At 31.4% G+C, this 21,037-nt stretch overlaps 1 protein-coding gene across 1 annotated transcript in view; it reads right to left on the bottom strand.

Moving 5' to 3' along the window:
• Window positions 1-21,037, bottom strand: part of LOC124355377 (general transcription factor 3C polypeptide 1) — a 109,339-nt gene that overhangs the window by 27,545 nt on the left and 60,757 nt on the right. The window contains exons 15-19 of the mRNA XM_046806495.1: window positions 11,944-12,034; window positions 7,060-7,237; window positions 5,871-6,042; window positions 4,594-4,663; window positions 878-919 (exon numbers count right to left, since the gene is read on the bottom strand). Coding sequence (XP_046662451.1) covers window positions 878-919; window positions 4,594-4,663; window positions 5,871-6,042; window positions 7,060-7,237; window positions 11,944-12,034 — 553 coding nt within the window. The remainder of the gene's footprint in view (window positions 1-877; window positions 920-4,593; window positions 4,664-5,870; window positions 6,043-7,059; window positions 7,238-11,943; window positions 12,035-21,037) is intronic.

Below are 21,037 nucleotides of genomic sequence, written 5' to 3'. Positions count from 1 at the left end.
AATATGTTTTTCAAGATTCAAGATCTTTATTGGCCATTAAATAACATTTTCAGTTACAATAGGCTTTGTCATGAAAAAACATTTTACATAAAAACTAATTTACTTACTACTAATTTAGTTACATTAACCAGATGTATTTTGTAACAGATCAAACATGTTGCAGTTCATGTACTCGTCAACAGAATAAAAAGCTATTGTCTTAAGCCAAGTTGAAATCCTTAATTTAAACTTATTGATCAGTAGTTCTCTTATAGCTAATGGTAGTTTATTGAATAATCTAGTTTGTTGGGAATTGTAACTATTATAAGTCCGAGTTAGTCTTACTTGAGGAACTACAAGATTATATCGAAACCTAGTGTTGTAATCATGTACTAACTCATGAGAAATAAAGGTGTCGATATTTTCTCTAACAAACACTAAATTCTGATATATATAAATACAAGCAAGAGTCATTATTTTAAAATTACAAAAAGACTGTCTGCAGGACTCTTGATTAAAAAGATCCGCCATTAGCCTGATTGCCTTTTTTTGCCACAAGAAAACTTTTTTGGAGGCACCAGAGTTGCCCCATAGACGGGTACCATAACAAAGGTGTATATGAAACAGTCCAAAGTAGGTTATTAACAATGCTTCAAAATTAACACAGTACTTAAGTTTACGTAGAAGAAAGATTACTCTAGAAAGTTTTTTACAGATACCTTCCACATGTGGCCTCCAGCTAAGTTTACTGTCAAGTACAATCCCCAAGAGCTTAACAGGTTTAATGTAGTTATTGTCTAAATTTAAATTATTATTGTATGTAAAAATTATGTTTTGAGTAAATTAATTTATGTTAAAAAAATCACATGATTAAAAAAATTATGTTTGAGTTGCTCACCTTTGGCAAGTACACCATCGGTTCCAGGTCAGTGGTTGGGGCCTGTAACATCAACATCAGTGCTGAATTGTCAATTGTTACACCAAAAAAACAGAAACTTTGAACACAACTGAATCTGAGCAACGTTAAGAATGTTCTACACTTAACACAGCTGGTAGAAAGGGTTGATTCAATGTGAATGTTGAGTTTAGCTCCAGTTCACCTTCCTCTTACGTGCAGCACCTAAAATCTGGAGTCATGGTTGTCTGAAGGGATCCAAACATAGTCAGCGACGAAAAACGAAGAAGCTGAAAATGAACTTTGCATCGTTTCAACATCAGAGATACCTAGACTACTAAATATGGTGCAATCTAGGTGAAGTGGCATTTTTATTGTCTCATCAGGTGCTCAATTGAGTGCACTACAATGTTGACTGACATGATCCCAAAGCACAGTGGAGCAACCGAGTCTTCAACACATAACGCACTATGGTGGGAAGGGTGGATTTTTCAATGTGAAATTTGTTAACATCATAGTACACTCAATTTCCAAAGGTTGTTTGTGTAATCTATTATAATTAATAATATATTTGAAATCTATATTTTATTCGGACTAGTGACCCGGTCCGGCTTCACTTGGGTCTAATACAATTTTTTATTTTTTCTAATATTTTGACCTTGTGACTTATTAATGATCATTGAAAAAGGCAATTTCACAAGAAAATTGCAGCCGCTAAAATTGGAAAAGTAGGTCTTTAGGGATTAAAGGAATTCTGCATTCTATTATGTAGGGTTTTAATGATTTTAACAGTAATCGTGTACCATTGCTTAATTTTAGCAGAAGACTTGAACCTATACCAAATATCAATGACATCACAGTTGAGGACAAATCCAAACTATTAGGTTTAACTATTAACAAAGATCTATCTTGGAATGAGCATATTCAAATATTGAGTAAAAAGCTTGGATCTGGTATTTTTGCAGTGCGTAGGATAAAATGGATAGGGGGCTGGACGCTGCAAAGTAGCCTACTACGTCCTAACAGAATCCCACATTCGGTATGGTCTAAATAGTTTGGGGTGGCATTTCTGAACAAAACCTTAACAAAATCCTAATACTTCAAAACAAAGCAGTGAGGGCACTGCAGACCTTAGTCCATTAGAGAATTGCAGAAGTGCATATAAATCACATGAGCTTCTGACGGTTGTGTCTTTGTATATACATGCAGTGGTCATGTACAAAGACCAAACAGACTTAGCAAGAGGAAGTGATGTACACTACTACAACACTCGTAGAGCTAAAGATTATATTCTACTAGCACATCACACCACTAAAATTTAGTATTCTGTATTCTTACTGTTATTTAATACAGTAAGAAACCCTCTTACATTGGACGCAAGATCTACAACTCACTCGCTCTGGATCTGAAGATTCTTACTGGAAGACAACTCAAAAATCAACTCAAAGACTGGCTGGTGCAATGTAAAAATGTTCAATAACACTCAGCCAAATGCCTTGGAGTGAAATGCACTACAATCAAACTTGATGTAACCTACATAAATATGAAGCTTTATGCAAACTTTAAAGTTTATAAATCAGTTTGCTCTAATGATATCGTGCAGACAGACAGACAGAAATCAAATTTGTCTAGCTCCTAAAGTGAAAGGCTTTGCTAACAATCAGCCACTCACTATTACAGATATTTCAAACTTTTATAATGATTTCTATAAACTAATATGCGTTTTTATAAAATATAAAAACAATAAAATAAACTAAAGAAATATGCGAGACAAAAATTGTATCAAAACACATATTTACTGCATAATATTTTATCGATTTATTAGTATGAACTAACAACCGGAAGTTTTTTTCTCATACTTATCTAACATTCTCTGTATTGGATAATGAAATGGCAAGTATGTCTCTCAAAGTTTCAGCTGAAAGTTATTAACAATCAAGAAAGCCCCAAGGAAGTCATAACCATAACTAGTCAGGAAATAAAGATGTAGTGGGGAATTCTAATCAGCTGCAGACATTTTGTCAGTTGCTGTTCCAGAATTACAAACATCCGCAGTGATGTCACCACAGAAACTATGCGAAAGGGGAAAACCAGCCTAGTATTCTATACTGGTAACCAAACCAACCTTGAGTTTCGTTAAGGGTATTTTTTTGCCAATATTATTTTTCACTTTCTACTTTCTCTCCCTTATGTAGTCCAGGAGAAAGTTGGAAGAGTATAAAATTCAATTTTGGTTTTTAGTGGATTCGACTGTTTTGGATCACGCTGAGTTAAAATGTCTGTCAGCTTGTTTGCCCGCAGTAGCTGTACCATACAAACAGACAGATTCTGACCAACTTTGGTACACAAACGTGGTTTGTAAATATAATATAAAATACATTATTTCATTCTCGAAAGTTTAAAATAAAAAACCAAAACTGTTGGAAAAGTTATTCTTGACTTTTATTAGATTTTCATTAATTACAGCCCTTTAGATGAAAAAATGGCACAAATTATGCATAACTCTAAAATCTTTCATTAAAAAGTTATATCAAAGATGTAATTTCAATTTTGGGTTGATAAAAATGTAATAGAATATATACTAATTTATGTTTTACAGTGTTGTTATTACTATGAAATTTGTCACAACTCTAAAAGATATCTACAAAAATCTTTTCATTTGATATTATTAAGGTATTTTTTAATCTCAGCCCAAAGCTAAAAATTTACATATTTTGGTACAAAAACCAAGTTTTTGTATAAGGGTCCTGTCAATTTTGATTAAGTTTACTTCTTTTATACCCTTTATATTGTTTAAAAGGGAATAACCACATCTACATAAAATTAATTAATTGTAATTTGTTTAAAAAAATTAGACTTAAATGACATTCCACCACTGTCTGGTGGTTTGGGAAAGAAATACAGTGGCTAATATGTAAAAGTAAAGAGTGCATTCCATATTTCCAGATTAATTATGAATCTTTTTAATGTAAACTTCTAATACAGATTATATATTTTTTATCCACACACATGTATATTATTATTTCCTTGAGGGTTTCACTCATTTAAGTAAAAAATTTAATTTACATTTAACAACTATTCATAGTTCAGACATATTCAACATTCTTTAACTTTAAAAAGTATATATTACCATTTGATAAAAATATTATCACATTTAATCTATTTGTGTTCTTTAGAAATAAAAGATTTCAGTTAGTATGAAATATCAATATGTAAATATTTAAAACTAAAAGTTAAATATTTTAGCAATTACGGCTGAAATTTGGCTGATCGTCAGTTGTTGGTGTGAAATAAACCTATTCTTACGCACACATGCTGGTCTTCTAGCTAACATTCTACAAACATGCATAAAATAAATTATAAAAGCAAACAAAATATGTGTAATTTAGTTAAAGTATTTAAAATGAAGATCATAAACATATTTAATACCAAATGTTTAAAATCTTGAGAGTTGTACATGAAAAGAAATAAACAAACTACATTGACTGAAAACAATACTACATTTAAATTATATTACCTTAAAAAATAAATGCAAGATCTATGCAGCAGCAAATATTTTCATGCACAATAAATTTTCAAAAAAGTTTAATATTTAATAAGGTACATTAATCTGATAATCAGACATAATATTGGTAGATAATGAATCTGAAATGCAAAAACTGAATACATTTTAGAATTGCACACAATTTTTAAACCGTAAATAAAATATCACTACTTACAGGAGCATGTGTCTGAGCTGTGTCTGGGTAGGTTTTGGACGAATTCCAGTACCAATTTCTCTTCAGATGACTGTAAAAAAGTTAAAAAAAATGTATTGAGTCCATTTTTTTATACTTAATAAGATCATTTTATATTTCATACAAATTTTTCCATAAGTTGCATTAATCAAGTACTATCTGTTCCTGCAGATTCACACGCTTTTCGTAAGCTTTACCCCTGTATTTGCACTTCTGTTTCAAGTGAATTATATTTCCAATGCTGATGTAGAGTTTGCCTTGTTGCCACAACCAAGAACATCTGTCAAAAGTGTATGTTTACAGCCATTGTACACGTACATGTACTTTATTATTAAGTGGTCTAACACTCAAGCTTTAAGTTCAACCAGAAATTTATCTTAGAGACAAATATACATCATAACCTAGCACCTTCAAATAGTGTTTGGCTATTTAATATACGTAACTGTCACGTAATTGCAGTTTATAATGTGCAGGTGCTTTGATAACTTTTATATTTTACAGCGCCGCCTGGTGGTGAATTACATCAATGGACATAGCATATAAACCTTCTTCATGGAAAAATACAAATACCTACAAATTTTAATAATGATCGGTTAAATAGTTTACGATTCTTTAAAGGACATTCATTTATAAATATATAATTATATAGACTAGGAGAAAACTAAGTATTTTTGCACAGTGTATTACCACATTTCAAACAAAACCCATTTCTAAAAGTACAAAACTTAACTAGAATATTTTTGTTTAACCTGTTCCCTAAAAGACAATACAGCTCAGTTTATTGTTTAATTCATTTGCTTAGAATTATACGTTTATTTTGAAAACAAACATCCAATAATACACTTTTGATTTTTGTGAGACCTTTCATGTTCAAGGAACACATCATCAGACCCACATTCAGCATGTATTAACTATACAGGTTTAAACAATAATTTTTGATATGCTGACTAAAGTTTGTTGTAACCAGCCCCGAACCTTTGATCTTTTATAAAGTGTAATCTGTTTTATTTACTGGCTAAAAGTTGTGATTATGAAAGTAAGTCGATTTCAATAATGCAATTGTATTTTACATATTAAGCATCCTTGGGAAGTTGCCCAAATGATCAAAAACCAGTTATATCATTCATTATGAACTGTTTAAGGGTATCAGAACCTGTAGATAGGTATCAGTCATATTCCATAATCCTCAACATCTTAAAACTGTTACTATTGTCATTGTGTCGTGTTAATCGCAATAGGCTTAACTTGATAATACTGACGCAAACATGGTTGAGTCGAAGCCAGCTGCGCCTAGATGGTCTCCAGGCAGATATCCCACATCCCTGGCAGCAGCCTCCTCCACAGTCCTGGGCTCCATGGCTTCCATCATCTCTGGCTTGTTGTTTGTGGGCTCCACTTCCACCACCTTGCCACTCATACACATTCTGCCCCCTGAAAAACATGATACATCAGAAAAATACAGAACCTAGATAAATTCCTAATGTTCACTCCAATACAACATTATATTCTAAGTAAAACCGATGATGGAACCTCAATTTCATTTAACAGGTTAGTTCGTATTTGTTCAACCAGCTAATGTAATATTCTGTTGACTGAACTAAGGAATATAGAACAAGTGAACTGAATATGAAGTATTTTTGAAAATGTACAAGGTTGAGTGCAAAGTTGGGCCTGCGCATTTAGCTTATGCAAAAGGTTATGGTTAAAACACTAAACTAATAATTTTTTTCCTGAACCAACAAAGAACTAATAATTTAGATGCCAGTGGAATGTGTGGGCTATACATGCTGGCCAACTTTACAGACATACGATAAAATATTCAACCAATATTGCTAGAGCCAGTTTTTGAAACATTTATTTTTTAGACAAAAAAACTACTTTTAAGATACAATTAATTACTATTCAAAATATAATAAAGCTACGGTGGAAGGGGTTGATTTAATACAAATATTCAGTTTAGCTTCACCTTACTCTCAGAATGCACTAAGCGGAAGTTGAAATGGAGCAAATTCAACATCCATAATTATTATTCACTGGATTTCAATGGAAATTAATTATTCTAAAGCTCTGACTATCAGTTTTGTTTCTACCAATAGCGCTTCACGCAAAATTAAAATTTGACGTTTTTAAAAAGAATTATAAGGAAGTTTACACATGCTTAAATAAAGAGAATTCAATCAAATTAGTAGAAACGATTTTAACAAATGGCAGTTGGCTCATAATTGCAACCAAAAATTTAGTTTTTGGATAAAAACAGAACATACTTTCCTGTAAGAGAAAGTAAAATAAAGTTCTTCTGAGGTAATTATCAGAAGTATAATAAACCACGTAACGTTCAAAATACCTGCACATAAGCGAGGTTACCAAATAGGGTTTATTAAACAAACATGCCACTTCTCTGATATTATTAACAAAACTATATAAAGGCATTGTATTGTATATTCTTACCAAGTAAGGTGTTCATACAGATGTTCCATAGCTCGTACCAGTACCGTTCCACAGCCGACAGACTGTTGAAGTAGTACTGGTGCACTGGGTACTCCTTACTCTTATCTATCTGATGGTAGCCATCAGGCGATGAGATGGTGTCCCACAGAATGGCATTACGGTTCAAGTATACGAACACCTACAACATGAGCCCATACCACAGTGTCAGTCACTATATCTTGTTATACAGTATTATGATTCAAGATTCAAGATTTTATTTATCATTAAACATACAGTGATGCAATCAATTTCGTCTATAGCAATATAACACAATTTTACTTTTTCATTGTTTGTTACATTCTGTTTGTAACTACTATATTTAAGTGAAAATTAAAATAAATATAGACTAACATTATAAATAGTTATAATATTATATAAACTATATTTTAATAGTTTCAACACTAAAAACGTAAATTATAAATAGATTAAAAGACATTAATTTACAAATAAATAATTAGACAACAGTTAACAACATAAAAAACAATAAACTAACAAAATTGAATGAACAATGAATAGTCTGTATACATTACATCAGCATTTATAAAAATACATACATTTAACTATCTAATCTGAATTTAGCCTCCAATTAAAAATTAGTAAAAAGATGTATTTTATTTACCATAGCTAGATAGTTGTCAACCTTGTACTTTTAACCACTTTTTTAAGCAATATTTGAATTTATTAACAGTGACAGTGTGAAATTGACAACAAAGAATTTTTAATTTATCACTCCTATTGAAACCGGTAATAATTACATTTTACGCAAAGGGCAACAGATTTAAAAAGCCATTTTTTGTGAACATTAAAGCATTTATGAACAATGCAATGCAATGAGATTTAAAAGCCAATGGCTCAATTGATGAATCCCAATCTTGAGAATATCACATTAGACTGTTCAATTCAATTAAAAAAATCTTTGTTAATTCGATCTGTTAAATTGATTTATTATTCTGTTAATTAAAACCTCCGCTATCATAAGATTGTATTATTATAATAGAGGCTACACTAAGAGTACACATTATTGTTGTTAAAAGCACTACAACGAATAAAAGGCATTGCTAATAAGAAATGTTATAGGTTTAGTTACAATTAGGCAGAGTTAAAAAATAACCTTCCAGAACAAGCAGAGAGCTTCTGAGGAAGTATAGACCTATGTTGTGTTTACAGTTTTTACGAATAACTAAAGTTGTAGAGTTCAATTTTTTATTAATTACTGTCTATATTACAATAAAGAAGAATAGATTTTTATACACGGTAAGGATACATTTTCACTCTTTGAATGCTAATTTTTTTAGGTCCCTTTGTTTACATTTCACAATTGCTGTGCAATTTTCTCAGAATTTTCAAATTGAGATATTCTTTATTTATTAAAAACACCAGGCATACAATTACTAGTGTCGTGACCATCATAATCTAATTCTATATGTATAGATTGACTTAAATGTAATGTATAAACATAACTTTTAATTTTTTACATGTATATAAATTTTCTTTGCATTAAAAAGTTGCATCTTCAACAATGAAAAATATAATCTAAACTATAAACTGGTTTATAGTTACATATATTTAAAAATTCATTGATGGAATTCAAACTAAAACTCATAATCCACTTCATAACTTTGATCTTAAACAAACATATCTGTGACATTTTCTTCCTGAATACTGTCAGGTAAATAGTTTTAAAAGTGATACTGTTACTTTGACTTTTTTTGTAAACCTGTAAACTGCAGTGTTCTGAAATAATGTTTTTTCCTTGTATATATGAATGTTTATATTATCAGCTTTAAGAAAATTTTGGTTTGCAATTAAAATAGATTTCAGGAAATGCATACCATATCCTGTCAAAAATTTCAAATGTATAATGTGGCCTTTTACAGAATCACCATGTTTTAGATTCAACATTATTTTAAAGAGTCTAGTCTGATTTTGTAATGAGGAACCCCTCCCTCCTCCACAGCTGTACAGTCAAACAATCAAAATATCCTATGTTCATAAAGAACAGAAATTGTCTCAATTTCACAATAAAATGATTGATTGTGTACAAAAAATTATTTGTAATGTATTAAATAAGAGTTTTTGTGTTACTCAGTCTATTCATGTTGAAGGAACCCATTTATTGAATCAAGAACATATTCAGGAAAAAATTTAGGGGGGTGGATCCAGATAACTGTTATTTTCCCGTAGTGGACAGAGAATATTTTTTCCATAAGGCCACATTTTGTTCCTTAAAAAGTCCTCAACCCGTTTCTTTGTTGTGAATGATCTTTCAGTATGACATGTCAGTAATACTGAATTATTTAAATAATAATAATTGTTTACTAAAAAAGTAATTAAAAATTTGGGGGGGGATCCGGACCCCTTGGACCCTCCTCACTGGCTATGACCTTATATTGAATAGAAAGGCCATTCAACCAGCCAGGTGTGAAGTCTTGTCTTCAGTTTGTTCTCATTTGTTGTTTCTTTAGTTTGGCAGGACCTGCCAATTTAATTCTTCAATCACCTGGCGGAGTGCTGGAACACTGTAGAGCTGAACACTACATGTGTTGTGCATATGTAGATAAAACCTTTCACCATCAGTATGCATCACAACTTCTTGTATATAGGGTGTCCCGTAAATCTCTGGACAAAGGTATACCATGTTATTGTTCAGGTCAAGACAAGCATATTTCACAATATGAACATGGGTCTCCGATGCTTAGTTTCTCATCTGTCTGTCCATTTGTGCTTTTTATAAAAAAATGAATATCTTAAAAACTAATAAGTTTATTAATACCAAATTTGGTTCAAATGTTTATTATAACAATAACAATTACCAAAACAAATTATCATAAAATTATTTTTAATATTTTCAAAATGGTAGCCATTAAAACTTTTAAATTTTGAATATCATAAAAACCAGCAGTTTTTCTCAAGAATTACATGAATAACAGTTTTTAGAGGATTTTATCACAAACCTAAAGACACCAACATTATTTAAATCGAATAATAAGTAACTGATATAGAGCAAATTTATTGTGACAAGACATGGCCCACATTGAGGTTCTCAGTGAATAGCCAACAATACAAAAACTAAATAAACAACAGCTGGTCTTGCTATCTTAAAAATTTTAGCTAAATTTGGTACAATTTAATTTAACGGTTATGAGATATTAATTTTTTAATAAAAAACACATACAGACAGATGGGAAACTAAGCACCAGAGACCCAAGTTCATATGGTGAAATATGTTTATCTTGACCTGAGCAATAACGTGGTACACCTTTGTCCAGAGAGTTATGGAACACCCTGTATAGACAGACATCAATAATAGTTACGATTCCAAGCCTCTCTGAAGTCCAGTCAGAATTCTGATTGTCTTTTTGTATAAGTAATATTCTTTGGTTATTTACTGAGGAGGATGCTCCTCAGACATCAAGGTTATATATTATGTTGGTTACAAAAAGAGCAAAGTACACTGCTTTTGTTACATCACTTATGGTTTTCACTTGTTTGAGTGTGTAGATACTAGAGTTCTACTGAAAATTTTATAATCATATGACATAGGGCTGTAACAGTGCGTACGGTAAATTGACAATAAGACTATATGCAATTCTGAATTTCATCCAGATTGTTTTTAAACAAACAGGAAAGTAAGAAAAGAAGAGCGCATTCAAATAAAGAACACTGGTGCTAATGTTGACCCCACTCACCTACCCAACTCACACGTGTGGGATGGGTGGATTGATCAAGACAGCTTCCAGTTCTGTTGATCACCTTGAGAGATTCCACTGATCAGAGAACCTTTGTGGTGAGCTATTCCCCTAAGTGTCTGCTATATGATACCTATACATATTAAGAGCTAAGAGCACTCTAAAATGATCAAATTTCATGCCAGCTGATCATGCACAATGAATTGACACAGTGTTATTAGTGTCAATTTCAATATCGTGTATCTGAGACTGATTATCCCGATAACACCTTTGTAAGATGAAAGTTACTTATATCAAAAAAATTAACAAACACATTGTTCATGTTTCATTAATCAGTTACATCTGCTAAAATTGAACCTACTCTTGCCAGTTCCACATTCTTAGCATATTACATTCTATTTTGTATAAAAATTATTCCCCTTCTTATTTGTCTGAACGTTTTTCTTTTATTTCTGAAACAAGCAATTGGAATACTCGACGTGGAGCCTCTTTGATCTCTATTCCTGTTCATAGATCTTCTATTTACAATAAATCACTCACAGTCTCTGCTTGTTGACTCTGGAATAATCTCCTGAATCATATCAGAGGTATTTGTAGTCGGGAGCGGTTTCGAGGGGTGCTTAAGGGCCATCTGTTTCGGGCCTCGTTGGGTTGACAATATCGTGGCATAGGGTATAGGGACAATGGCTTTGTACAAATGGTGAGGGGTAATGTCTTTTAATTTCCTTCTAATTTTTATTTTATTTATTTATTTTTAATTTTACAAAGAACATTCTTTTCATTTTATTATTTTATACATAGATTATCATTTTTCAATGTAAAACAGTAATGCAGACTATACTGTGGCTCTGTTTTACACTAATAAATTTATGGTTAGGTGTAAGAGAGGACTTAATAGTCCTAACCTCGCCAGCCAATTGAATATGTTATTTTTTGTGTTCAATAAAGACATTTTTTATTGCATTTTCATTTCACTTCATTTCATGTGTGAATAACACACAGGCCATCACTGTTTCTTCTGCTTTTAATGTATCCCTTATTAATTTCGAACAACTGCTTTTGAGTGTTAAAATACTATTTGACTTTCCTAGCCAATAGTACAAAACTAGCAAAAAGGTAGTTACATGGAAAGCAGATGAATTTTGATCTGGCTCACCTGATCCTTTTCTTTCAATCTTTGAGGTCCCAGCTGTATGAGTCCGACACAACATAACTTCTGTACCTGCTCGTGGACTGTGAATATGTATCTGTAATACAAATTATAGACTGAGATCTACAGTAAAGTATACTAAAATATATAATTATTCTAATTAATGTTATTGTGAATAATTTTAAAACACATTTAAGACAATTCTGAATGTGCCTTATAATTAGTTTACTAAATTCCTTCTTAAAATGTTTATTAAATAATTTATTTAGATCTAAACCATCTTTTAAACAAGCTACATAACAGAGTTTACAAATGTTATTCCAAATGTGCTAAGGATTTTTAAAGTTCCTATAATAGTACTGTGACAGTAAAAAATTGAATCTTGGTTTCATTGTTAAAATAAACGGAGAATATGGTTCTGTATGTGTGTGTCCTGAAAATAGTGTATTTTTAAATTTGTGTGTGTTAACTAATGTATATAAGAATCGGCTTTAACCAAACCAACTGACAAATTTTCTCAAATTTTGAATGCAGGTATATACAAAAACTCTTTTAGTTTTAAAACTTTTTTCAATTATTATATTCTTATCTACACATCATGTATCAAATGTTATAAGATTGTTTTTTGTTTGGTACGATAAATAAATTTGTTAAATTAATCAACAAATATTTGTTAAATTTCATTGTTTTTTTTTTAATTTTTATTATTTGTAGCCCAAAAATTTATTTTTTTATTGTAAAGGTAAGTTTGACTCTATGACTGATTAAATTACTGCAATATTCAAATGTTTTAACACTTTGAAGACGACAAACCGATATCTCACTTCATTAATAAGATTTTATAATCAACTGCGAGATCTGATATCTATACCACAGAACCAGTTTAAAAACGGCCGTGAGCCAAGATTTTGGCATCCTTCTAGCTCACTTTTAGAGATGATTAAAACAAACACTACACACACACACTACAGCACTAACATTAACACTCACTAACAATATATTTATATTTACAGTATAGTAAAAGTACTCATAAACAACAAAAAATACAGCAGGAAGAAAAATTAAAAACATCAAAATCTCTTTACTTGGAAACTTGTAAGTTGTATTAAGTTTTGAACATTTAGGATATTTTTAAATAGAGAGCTTAGTATAATGTTTACTAAGATGTCTTACAATTTTCATATTTTAATTATTTCTACAGTAATACAAACAAGAGGACTGCAGCAAAACCCCACTCCAATAGGTAGGAGTGTCCAAAACAGGCCTAACCTTACAGCATCTTCATTTTTTAGCCCAAATTAGGTAACTTATGCCATAGTTTGACTGCTACCAGTTTAGTTATTGACAAAATAGATCGAATTTTGATTGTCAATGCAATAGTAACTGCCTTACGACAATAAAGAGATTTGATTGTGATTTCCAGATCTAATAATACTTCAGTATCATGTAACGTTCAAAGTTTTTTTTCATTATTATTTATTTAAATAACAATATAATGAATGGTAAACTAAAATCCTTTTTAAAATTATTTTATTTCCAGATACGTGTTTTGGTATTGATCCATCGTCAGTGTGTACATTAACATCTAAATAAACAATAAACAACTAAATATACACATGTGGACCATTTAAACAGAAATAATTGTTAAAATAATTTTTAAACGGGTTTTAGTTGATCATTCATTATACTAATATAAAGATATCCCTGTACTGTGGAGTTAATAACATAACAGTTATTTAAAATATAGGTAATAAATTATTTGTCAAACAATAAAGTTAAACTTACAATATAACTAGTGGACTGTGTCTTTTCCAGATTTATACTACTTAAATATAAAAATTAAACAAGGTTTTTTTATATTGTATAAAAACTATTTATAAATTTTTAAATTACAAAAAGTTGAAAAAGAAATATTTAGAATACAAAAATACAAATCGTACCACGTTATTCAGCAAGGTATTTTATAAATAACCTTACAAAAATTACAGTTTAAGCTAATTAATGTCACAGTAATATTATTAGATTTAAAAATCACGTAAAAATCAGTCAAAATAAAAATGTGTATTTTTGAGTAACTCAGTAGAACCAGCTAATAGCTACCCATATTCAGCAAAACAAGTCCTTAGTTCCACCACAACAACAAAATTGTTTTGTAGGTCATCCGAATGGGAAAACAAGACTTGTAACGCCGGTAGGCCGGTGAAGGCCACACAGACAGATTGGTGACTACCGGTCCGGCTGTACTCCTGACCTAACCTAAAACTGTGGAGGTGAGTTGTAATCTCTGTGTCCTCTAGCTAGAGCCGAACATGAGGTGGTTGTACGTGCTAGCAGCAGCTACAACCCTGGTGACAGTGGACAGCAGGTGTACCAACTGCCCGGCAGAGGACCCAACACACCTCACAACAGTGCACAACACTCCAGCTGATGCAGCCCCAAGTGATAGCACCAAGAACGAGAAAACTGGAAGTGCGGACATTGACGACATTATCAAGTTCCCGGATGAGGTGGATATGGACACGGACACGACCACAGACCAGGAGGCGGCTCTGGAAACGACAACACTTGAAGGAACGACAGAAGCCAAGATTGCAGAAGACAAGTTTGTGATCGACGCCCCCACCAAGTCGTGCGGAGGTAATCAAAAACGAGATCAACAAGGTAACTGTAGAACTTCTGCATAATGTGGGGCAGAGCCGTCCTTAAAATTAGTTACATGTTTATATTATTGTTGTTATTATATTACACTATTATTTATTTATCAATTAAAATGTTACAATTGTATTTGTGTAGATATTAATTATAATGTTATTTATAAACCATCTGTACCTTTATTTGTACCTATTGAAAATTATTAATAATAAATCAATACAATAAAATATTTAAGGACCTGACAGAACATAACAACATTGCAGGTTAAGTTAAAATGCTCCATCTTTCTAAGAAACGAAACGATCTACGAAAATAAATTCATCAAATGTAATTTACTGAAACATATTAAACAATTAACTTATAGTATACTTTGCTTATTTAGTAATATGCTTATTCTGCATTTTTCTCATTTCGATTATGGTTACCTATTAAAATATTGTATTATAATAAGGCCGATATAAAAATGTTTAAATTTTACTAGTTACTTTGCTGCCCTTTGAACTGACCTCAAATTCAATAATGTTTGTCCTTAGAACTAAGAGGAACTTATGTACCAACTTTCGAAATCTCTAGGATTTTTCTATCAAGAGTTCTCGCACAGACAGACAACTTAAAAATTTTAGCAATTACCACTTTCAACTATTTTAAGTACAAAAATATTTGAATAATACATGACAAAACTGTTGTTACCTAATGTTATTGGTTCCAAAGTACCTAATATTTCCTTGCACTCATCCCAGAGGTTGAAGAAACAATTTAATCCAATTTATGGAAGAAGGATGACACCATGTAAGAAGCACTTTCATTCAGTTGTGCATTTTAGAACAATCTCCATTGTTACTATTATGGTTCATTTTGAACCATTGTTACGATCCACAAAAACAAATTCAAAATGTTACAACAATTCATGTTCTTTGTTATATTTTTATTATAAATTATTCAAAATAAATTAGGGTTTTAAGAAGGAGGATTGTAATTTACAAAACAGAATAATCTTGAAAACATGAAAACAATACTAGAATAATATACTACAATAATAGAATACAAGAAAGCTCTTCCTGTGCATCCATACTCTATTTTTCCTTACTTTGATTTCCACAAATTTTGTCAGAACAATTTTATTTTTTGCTATTTTTTATGTGATCTAAAGAATTATAAAAGACAATCTATCATTAGTTGCAATTGTGCATGAGTTTTGAACAATTCCTTGTATAATATAAAGGTGGTTTTTATCAAATCTGCAAAGAAAATGTACATGGTTTGAAAAGTTCGTGGTAACTCAGGGATGTGACAGGACTTGCAAGACAGTATCAAGGTCGAGAATATCAAGGTTGTTCTCAGTATAATTTTCTCTCCGAGGAAATGACACCAATTTTTAGTCACGTTGAATCATTAATCTTAGCAAAAAATAAATACTTTTATCACGTTTCAATCTTGTAAAGTCTCTTTCCGGCTAAACATTTTTCGAATATTGATGGTAACTGAAATAAACTCATATATGGAGGCTGAGAAGTTTTGAATAGTGTTAAACTCTGTATTTTTCAATCATGTGGTCACAACTCATGGGAATGAGTAGGAATAAAGAGTTTATATAGGCTAGGAGTAAAACATTTTATAGTTTTTTTACTTTTTCAATTTTTTTTTTTCCTTCCTGAGGGAAGAGGACAGTTTGTCCCCGCACTTAGTCCTAAAAGGACCTTTGCGCCTCCCTTACTTTAATTTGTGCCCTCAAAGACCGAGGCTTTTGCAAAAGCCAATCAGATTTAAGGGCTCCTGTTCTCTAATGTCCTTGGGGCATGCTCCCAAGTATCTTTTCCTAGTCTCTACGATGGCAGGACAATCCAACCAAATGTGATCCGCTGACTCCTCCTCTTCTCCACAGAGTCTACATTCGCTGCTCTGACTAAGGCCTACCAATACTTTTTCAATTAGTTGCATAATAATGCATACTGTACACCTATAATTGTTCTTTCCTTTTCCAAGTAGTCTAATCTAATTCCTTGGACACCAAAATAGTCTTAATAACCATAAACCAATTTTCCTTTTTGTTTTTTTCTTCTATAAATTCCTGTCTGAGAACCCACTGTTCAGTTTGCTCCTGAGTTAGTGATCTCAAACGACAATCAGAGATGGTAATATTCTCTAGATTCTACAGTGAACATCTGTCATCATAACTTTGAATATGTAAAAGTGGTAAATATACCGCCAGAGACATACAATAATTAAAATCAGTTTTACAGAACGTACAAACTGGGTATATTTCTTAAATCCATATTATTAGTCAAGCCTCCAAAAATTTTTAGTACAAAATTAAGAAGTATAAACCACAATAAAAGTGTTATATGTGGTTTATACTTCTTAATTCTTACATTGTATAAAGTTTTTCATCAAGTAGCTAATTTAGACTACTTCAACATTTACTCATTAAGGGAAAGGTGTATCTCAATACTGAAGTCAAAAATGCCATGCGAGAGATAATTCATCACAACTCAACGAATTGATTTCAACTCAATCTAAATGTTGATTCTTCATGTTTCACGCTAGGTTTTTTAAGTTTCTTTTCAATTTAAAAATCCAGCCATAAAACAGTCAAGCAAGGGTGCAAAATAAACTTTTTAAATACCATTTGTAGATGACACGTTACTTAAAAAAAAATTAACAATGAAGGAAAATAAATGTACATATTGCCACACAGTAAATGTTATCAAATTAAAGAATATTCACTATAGTACCATTATCAATAAACTCTCAATTAATTAATAAAAACACTGAAAGTATCCGATATTTTATTATTAAAATATTTTTTATAATAATTAATATTATGGTCTGCAAGCATACTCTCAGCATTAATTGGATTTTATGATCATTGCACAACACTGTTACACGCTAGTGGTAAAGTGCTTTAATTACTTGAAATATTACTACCAATTGATATTCTAGATTTTCATAAGGCCTAACAATCTTTAATCGGAAAATATATATTGATTAGACATAGACATTAGACATTAGACATACTTTATTTGCACAAGACGTTTACAATATGTACATACACATAGAAAAACAGGTGCATCGTCAAACCTTATAAAAAATTAATAAGGTCAATTAGTATCAATTTACAATTACAGAGAAAATAAAATACTTATCCTAAAAACCAAGATACAAATCACTTTCAAAATATTCTTGTAATGAATAAAATGCTGTGTTCAATAGTTCATTTTTCAATTTTTCTTTGAACTCTTTTTGGTTCATTTCCTTATATGCCGCAGGTAAACCATTGTACAGCTTCAACCCCGCATATATTGGACTTTTTTGAAAAAGAGCTAAGCGATGGGATGGATATCTTAAAACGAGGCCATTTCTTGTATTATAATTATGCTGAAACCTGAGATGGTCTGGCAAAGCATTTTTTTCAAAGTGAATATAAGTTAAAATTTCATGGATGTACAATCCTATTACTGTTAAAATTTTTAAATTCACAAAATGAGTTCTACATGAACTACGTGGGTTGGAGTTTGTAACTATGCGAATTATTCTTTTTTGGATATTTAAAACATACTTGATATTTGAGGATTGGCCCCACAGAACTATACCGTATCTCAGGATTGACTCTACGTATGCATGATAAATAATTTTTATGGTATCAAGGGGGACACAGTCTCTCATATGCAAAAATACAAAAGATATTGACCTAATCTTTTTTACAACATTTTCTACATGTACTTTCCAACTAAGGTTTTCGTCAATGCGATGGTTTAATAATTATAAAGGATATAAAAGGATTTAATAATTAATAAAGGATTAATAATGCGATGATTCAGACAGTAATTTCTTGAGGAAGGCCACAGCGTATCTACAGACAGACAGATGTACCAGACCGGAGAGGCCTTGGCATTAAACTTGATAGTACTATAATGTAACAGGTTAGGTTTTTAACCACAATCATGTTGTTCTTTGCATTCACTAATTTTTTCTTTGGAAACAGGACTCATTTGCTGTTTACTGATTGTTTTTGACAAAATTTCAATTCCAGTTAATTGGAAGGAGAAACCGGTTTTGATAAAGACAAGGGAATCCTAGAGGCTGTGAAGGTCTCCAGTGCAGAGAAAGCGGACACAAACTGGATCTGTGCTGTTAGGGTCATTCAACTTGCAACAAGCACATCCAATGGCTATATTCAATTATATTCTTGGTCAACAATTAGGCTTTCTCAGTGTATGGAATTTTAACTTTAGGTTAATTTAACATATATATTATATAATATTATACATACGTATTATATAACTTTTAATAAACCTTGATAAACTGCCAAGGCATATTTTACTGAAATGCAAAGTATCAAATTATTATAAATCAAATCATTTACAATGGAAACCTGTAATTCTTTCTTTGAATCGTAGATAATTTAATACACTTTCTAACATTTAAAACATTGACTTTAAAATATTTAAATTTATTTTATAATTAATTTTGTTGGTAACTTATGTTTACAAGTCAGCCTATTGCAATTGTTCTCATACCAGTACTTACCAAAACTTTCCGTATAATTTCCAAAGTTTACATGCATGTGTGCGTGTGCGCGCGCACACACACATGCATATGTGCACGGTTTACAAATCACTTTATTTTCAATCACATTTACAAAGCGAACAATGTCAGATGATGATCGAGCATAGTTGACAAAATTATTAGCATATTTTATACTAAATTGCCACTAAAATTCAAAATCATTTTACAGTAGGTAAAATAGCGCAGTCTGTTTTCCTTCTTTGTTGTTCATCCACAGTGGAGCACTTTAAATAGTTATTTTTATGTTGTGTGAATGATAAAATAAAGTGAATGTGTGTGTGTGCGTGTGTCTGCCTATCATATATCAAGGCTTGTGGGAATGATAATGTCCCAAATAAAGACCAAATATGTTGAAAATTGACAAAAAATTGATCTTATAAATATCTCAGCTGTCTGTTGGTCAACTTGACACACCATTTCTTCCAACATGGCAGTCATTCAAACTTAAAAAGAATTCAAAACGCTGTTATTTATGGACCTATAAATAGAAAAAGTCGTCTCCAATGCTTGTAACATTTCCTAAACATTTTGTAATACACAATTTTTGGTATCGAAACTGTTTTCCAGATATTGATTACATGTAAAACCCATGAGAAGTATTATGCTTCAATTTAACATAATATTTCAGTTGTCACACAAGGTCTACCTACTTTGTCTGAATAAGCCGGAAGGACTATTCCCATATTTATGGAGGGAAAATATGATTCCCTTTTAAATTACTATTTCTCGCATAAAATTGTAATGACCACATAAGTAATTTTCTTATGTAGCATTGTTAATACTGAGTTTTTTCTATATGATTTCAAAATATTTGGATGGCCAGAAGTTAAATAAATAAAGAAAATAAACAAATATATAAGATTATAGTGTTAATGGAATTTTAAAAAATTACTAAAATTTTTCAATTTAAGATTAACATTGAAGACTCAAATTTTCATATTTATTTACTGCAAAACTGCTATTGACACATGATTTAACTGTTGGGTTATCATACAGAGCAGCAAAAAACTATTGTAATCAACTGTTTTTCAATTTTTTTAAAATCTTTCCCTTACCACAATCAATGTTAAAATTAAAAGAGTACCTAAGTTCACTGTCCTGCATACAGTGGAGAAAGTGTTGATTGAGTACCTCAAGTTCACTCTCTCGCGTACAGTGATGTAAAGCGCTTAACAAGTACCTTATGTTCACCCTCTTGCATACAGTGGTGAAAAGGGCTTTTCGAGTACCTCAAGTTCACTGTCTTACATACAGTGATGTACAGGGCTTATCGAGTACCTCATGTTCACCCTCTTGCATACAGTTACGTAAAGAGCTTATCGAGTACCTTATGTTCACTCTACTGCATATAGTAGGTAAAAGTTTAAGATAGGTAGGAACAGAATTAATTCTTCCCAAAGTCCTATGGTAGATGCATAGACCTTAGTAGTACATTAATTTCCAACATAATGCTGTACTTTTTCTTCTAAATTTTACCCAATCATGGATGTTTTGGAAGATATTTTCTTTAAAGAATCTGTATTTGTTAGGTATTTAATATGAATAACAACCGGGTGTATGTTATTTATAAATAAATATTAATATATATGGTTTTATAAAAAAATGACTGTTTTTTTTTTCGGAAGAGGTGGTTTACCAAGAACGTGAACATGATTGTAAGATTTCACTTGCAATGAACTCTTTTTTTTTTTTTTTTTTTTTCCTTGGGGCGGCCTACTGCCATGCACTTAAGCCTCAAGGGTTTTTTGCGCACCCCGGAAACACCATGAGGCCTACCAGTCTACAACTTCAGCAGTTCAACAAACCGCCGAAAACAACCTATCAAGTCCTCCTGAGAAAATTCACCACCTCTGTCCAAGCTACCAAAGATGGCATACCGCTC

This window comes from Homalodisca vitripennis, chromosome 2 (assembly GCF_021130785.1).
Source record: "Homalodisca vitripennis isolate AUS2020 chromosome 2, UT_GWSS_2.1, whole genome shotgun sequence".
Classification (NCBI taxonomy): domain Eukaryota; kingdom Metazoa; phylum Arthropoda; class Insecta; order Hemiptera; family Cicadellidae; genus Homalodisca; species Homalodisca vitripennis.
This window is presented reverse-complemented; position numbering and strand designations above follow the sequence as displayed.